At 32.0% G+C, this 5,385-nt stretch overlaps 1 protein-coding gene across 9 annotated transcripts in view; it reads right to left on the bottom strand.

The window, feature by feature from the left end:
- LOC109538193 (lethal(3)malignant brain tumor-like protein 3) overlaps window positions 1–5,073 on the bottom strand; it is a 145,635-nt gene extending 140,562 nt beyond the window's left edge. For 7 of the 9 annotated variants that reach the window (XM_048663744.1, XM_048663742.1, XM_048663743.1 and 4 more), the window contains exon 1: window positions 1,056–2,311. In XM_048663744.1, the coding sequence (XP_048519701.1) occupies window positions 1,056–1,156 (101 nt within the window). In that variant the 5' untranslated portion in view covers window positions 1,157–2,311. Of the gene's footprint in view, window positions 1–1,055; window positions 2,312–3,922; window positions 4,761–4,783 lie in introns of those variants that run through there. The other 2 variants (XM_019905329.2, XM_019905330.2) reach the window with 2 other exon arrangements.
- Between the last annotated feature and the right edge of the window lie 312 nt (window positions 5,074–5,385).

Raw genomic sequence — 5,385 nt, 5'->3', positions numbered from 1 at the left:
CCCCCCCTTGACTCGAAAGCTGGATCCGCCCCTGGTTAAGACTGAAATATGCAATATGAGTGAGTAACTACTCACCAAGTGGACAAAAGTGGACAATAATGATCAACTTTGACAATTGGTTAAGAACATTTTCAAAATATGTTGTAGGGACAAATAAAAAATAACTTCAACAGTGTGAAATTTATATCTTCTGAGCTCACAGACTTCAATAGGAACAAACAAAAGTTTGTTTTTGTTTGTTCCTATTGACTTGATGTTTTTGTTTATTCCATGGCAACATGTACCCGGTAGACTCGATTAAAATAAAAAGAAAATATTTTCAAAATGTTTCTGAATAGCTTAGAAACTGTGATTCTTGGGACTTGGGACACCTTACATAAAGTGCCCTAAAATTAGACGTTAAATTCGAAAATTGAAAAAAAAACTAGTGGGTTCCATTTGAAATGAGCACTTTATGAGGTTTAAAGACATGCAAGTTTAGAGGCTAATTGAGCAACTAACGGACATCTCTTTATGAATTAAAACATATCTGCAGGAAGACTATTAGGTCCTTTTAGAATGACAGAAGACTGTTTTCCAAATTTGCAGCGGGTAGAGTACAGCATCGATGTATGTGGAACCCAGCAGCTGTCAACATTTTCATAATTTACCGATTAATTCGAAAACCGTAAGTTTTTCAGATAAAATTTTCGAAATAAATTTACATTCGAATTTGACGATAAATCCGAAAGTCGCAAAAAATGGAGAGTTTCAATTAAAAAACCTTCGTTGGTTAATACCACACGTTTATACCGCACCCCGTTTACTCGAAAATAATTTTAAAATTCGCATCTCAGAAACACGAAAATCTTTCGAGGGAGATACTTTCCTCTAAAATTCATATTTTTTGAGATATCGCACATTGACGCACTGATGAGCAACAGCTACAGGGTAAAGGAAGCATTTTAATGGAAGCAAAAGTAATAATTGTTCTTCAATCAAACAAGTTTCTGTAAACGCATACACACTTCATTACAGATAGTTTTTTGATTGAATTTCGTCCAGTCTATACACACCAGCTTCTTCTTGTTGAAATAATTGTTCTGCTAATGCGACAAGAAACGTTACTAGCATTAAAAACCGAAATAAACAAAATTGCCACAATAGCAATAAACATCAATATTAATCGATGTAAAAACGCGTCCTAAAGGAAATCTCATAAACGAAAATACAACAAAACCTCACTTCCAATTCCAATGGTTCATTTATATTCTATTAACAGGGTGTTTTTTTACTTCAGATTTGGTTTGCTCTTGTTTCAACTTTGTTAAACCACGCATTTTGCAAATAAAGTTTATGCGAGCTCATTAATGACAAATTTGCGTATGCGAATCGGAACAGAAAATGTCTCTTTGACTTTTTTACTATGCGAAGCCCTATTTTCGAGTAAAAGAAGAATAGTAGAATATTAAACACCGAGGTAGGAAGCGTTTCATTACTGTCGAGAGATTAGTAGCTTACCGAGACGCGAAGCTATGATCTCCAGACAGGACTGGAACTTCCTACCGAGGTAATACTATTTTATTTACAACCATCATTGCATCTTTGATACGATCGATAAACGCTCAATTACAGACTTTTCAATTCTCTTGGTTTTTCGTATCAACAATATGTTTTCTACATTTAGCAGTTCTGTATACAGGGTGTCGGCCGAGGCATTCATGATAGTTCACATGTGAACTCTATGAACAATTTTAACCAAAAGATATTCTTTTTACTTTTCCTGAATTTTCAATGTTTTCTGAAATAATAGAGCTCCGAAGTCCACTGATTGCAAAAATGTACTTCACTCTTTAGCACCTACTGACATCTCGATATTTCCTGAACCGTTGAAAATTCGGGAAATGTCAAAAGAATGTCATGCGATTTATAGAAGTACCTATCTACCGAATCTCTCGGCTGGATTGTCAACAATTTTTGTGAACGGAATAATCAGTTTTAAAAGAATCTTTAGTCCATGCTGAATATTTAGCTTTTGCTTTTAATTTAAGTCGTTTGCTTCTCTGCAAGAATTTTTAATTCTTAAATATTTTCAGTCAATAATTTTTCAGTTCCCATTAGCAATTAAGTTGATTGAATGACATTTCTTGCACACACAAATTTGCAATTGAAAATGCAGTTTTAAATGGAATTTAAAACTTTATTTTTGTCCGCTTATCCTGAAATATCGATATTTTCAAACATTGTTCTATTTGTTAGATAATAGCTTATTTAATTGGCTTCAATTTGAAAGCAGAAACGAACTGATTCTTCAAGAAGAAGAAGACTTTTGACGCAGTTTATTTTGTAAAAATATAATTTCTGCTTTTGGAAGTTTTTGAGCATGCGGATATGATAATTGAAAAAATTTGAACATAACTAAAACATAGATTATTCTAAAAAATTAAATTGAAAAAAAAAGATAAATGTGTACCTAGTCAAAAAATGGCATTTTTGATTCAAAGACAATCTGTCTGTTTTGAAAGAGAGTCGAGTTAACGAAAGAAGGACGCTACAAAAGGCTTTCATCAATTAACTTCCTATAAGTGGGAATAATAAGTAATAATCATTAGAGGGGAAATGTACGCAATTCTTTGCAAATCTTTTCCTACTGATTAATTTGCAATTTTCGTAATACAACTTTGAGTGAACATGAAATGAAACTCAAACCAACTTTATTCATTGAAAATTCTAACTCTACATTTGAATAACTCTGATTGTGTTGAGTTGGGAATTATTTCCTCATTGCGTGAAGAAGCCAGCACGAAAAAATCTAAATGACTAGAAATAACCATTTGTTTCCTACAACTCGGTATTTATATTCCGATTCGAATCATGTCTAATATTAGAGGTATTTTCGCACCTCTCAGTCGGTCTCATCATTTCATTTGACTACCCGTTTTCAAAATGCAATTCGTTAGTCCAAATCAAATAAACTTCATATCATAAGCGTAAACCTGTTTTTAAAATCAGTTTAATTTTGTTCAATTTACCGCAGCAAATAAGAAATAGTGTTTTAATTAACAATGAACTTATATTTTAAGGAAATGTGTTTAACGGAAATTTTATTAATTTAAACAAACTCTAATTTCCCAACAAAAGATCCACCAGCAAAATAGGAAGAAATGTAATGCTTGTAAAAAAACTGTTTATTTTCCTTTGCTTGTTGCTTCCGCAAGTATTCTGCAGTGATGAAAACCGACTTACATTCGTCTTCATTGGTTTCACAAATTACAAATGTTTTGTGCAATGCCAAACAACAAAGTTTTTTTAGCAAATCGATCCACTAGGTACTTTTAATAAACACTAGATTTATATGCAATTTTTACATTTTTTATGATTTTAGCTGATCTACTTATGCAGTATGAATATTGTGCTGTTCGTGCTGTATAGAGGTAAAACTATGATGTGTAAACTGATATGAACATGTACTGATATGAGATGCAAAGTTTTGGAGCCACTCTTTGCTGACAAACAACGACTTTTTCTAAAGAGGATGATCGGAAATATAATGTCGTTATTTTTAAATAAATAATTAAATAAATCTGTTAAATATCGCGAGTAACGCGGATCACTACTGAAAAGTCGCATCGGGTACATAGGTTAAAGTTGGCGCGCGTTTGACCTGCGTCGACCTTTTTCATATCTAAAAATGTCCGGTTTCAAAATAGCCGGCACATTATCGTTTATGTGCTCTAGCAGTTATTTCCATACACATTTTTTATGATGCATGGCAACATCTGCTTGAACAAAGCAATCTAAAGCGAAAATTATTTCCTTAGTGAGGGTCATGTAAAAGAGAACTTAATTATATTTCAGAATTACACATTACAAAAAAAACCAGTTCTGCTTAGCTCAAGTAGTTGTAACCAAACATCACAGAATCTTCGATTTTTGAACTTACTTCAGAGTTTCTCACAGAGATGCCACTTTAGACAAAAAATAGTAGATATTTGTTGGAATTATTTGGAATTACTGAATTTGCCTTAATGCCTGAAATATTTTGGTGGTACAGATATAGTTAAATCACAGAGCAGATAAATTTTTCGACCCTTTGTCCAAATATTGGTCCTCTGTCTGTGTGAGAGCCAATTCAATGTTTTTGTTATTGCAAAAATGGTTCTTTTAATCAATTAAATAGTCACTACAGCCCGGAAAATATTCCTAAATGTAATCTGACCGACCGTGAAAGCCTTCATAGTCTGATAAATAGTCACTATTATTTGCCCGCCATCTTTTAGTGCTCTTTAGTAAAGTTTTCTAAATTTAGTATTTTCAATAACATTGAATTAATTCAAGATAAGTAAAATACAGGGACGAGTAAAATAATGAAAAAATCAATAATTAACTTAATAAATACGTTACTAGACTGATTGCAGATAAGGATCAGTTGAGGATTTAAACAAATATACCTACTTGTCGATTTAGATACGACTTAACATATAAAAATGCCACTTTCGTATCAGCTAAGGTGGTGTACACAGCAAAATATTTATATTTTAAAACAAATTTTGACAAATTTATAAATTGAACAAGTGTTAAGCATAGGAGGGTTTGGAAATTGTTTGACTCCTCATTAGAAACAAAATTTATAAAATAAAAATAAAAAAGTCAATAAATGAGAGACAAGCGAAACGAAAACTGGTAATAAAAACCTAATGTTAAGTTTGAGTCAAGTTTCCATAAATCTGCTTTTAAGACAATTTTCTTCAATTTTTGCGACAATTCCATATAGATATAAATGCAAATAACAAAAATATTGTACCTTCTATTGCATTACGTTCTGCTTTATTTTATTATTTTAACACTGACTAACAGGAATTAATGGCATGTTGATGTCAACTTAATTTTTTCCTAAAGTTCCAAAATTTAATAAAGCAATCTAATATGAAATTAGTAATCTTTCAATTCAGGTTAGACATTGCAATGTGCTAAAGAAATTCATTTAAAAAAATCCACTGCATAATTCGGATTGATGATACTGCACTACTTCTCTACTAGTAGAACGTCCACGAAAGCCGCACAACGCAGGTAAATCCACCACATACTGACATTTGCACCTTGGGTACTCTTATCTTGCTATACAGGTCATGACTTATCACTAACTTTCTTATCTATGGCGTAAAGGTTAGGAGGTTTATTTGTTGTTAAACGATTAATGAAATAAAAAGTCCATAGGTATTTAACTATTTTGCATTGATAAAGCGCTCATATCACTCAAAGGGGTCGAAAAGATAATCGAAATTAAGTTTGATGTATGGAGTGTGCCAATTAAATTGCATTAAAAGATACTAAATAAATTCTTTGATATAATATTTTAGTTTCGAAATAAAACTTTTTGGAAAAACCCTCGTATAGGTCAATTAA

Source organism: Dendroctonus ponderosae, unplaced genomic scaffold (genome assembly GCF_020466585.1).
Source record: "Dendroctonus ponderosae isolate FM_Combo_2020 unplaced genomic scaffold, Dpon_F_20191213v2 Dpon_F_20191213_2, whole genome shotgun sequence".
NCBI lineage: Eukaryota > Metazoa > Arthropoda > Insecta > Coleoptera > Curculionidae > Dendroctonus > Dendroctonus ponderosae.
Note: the sequence above shows the minus strand (reverse complement) of the source record. Positions and strands in the feature narration are given on the sequence as shown.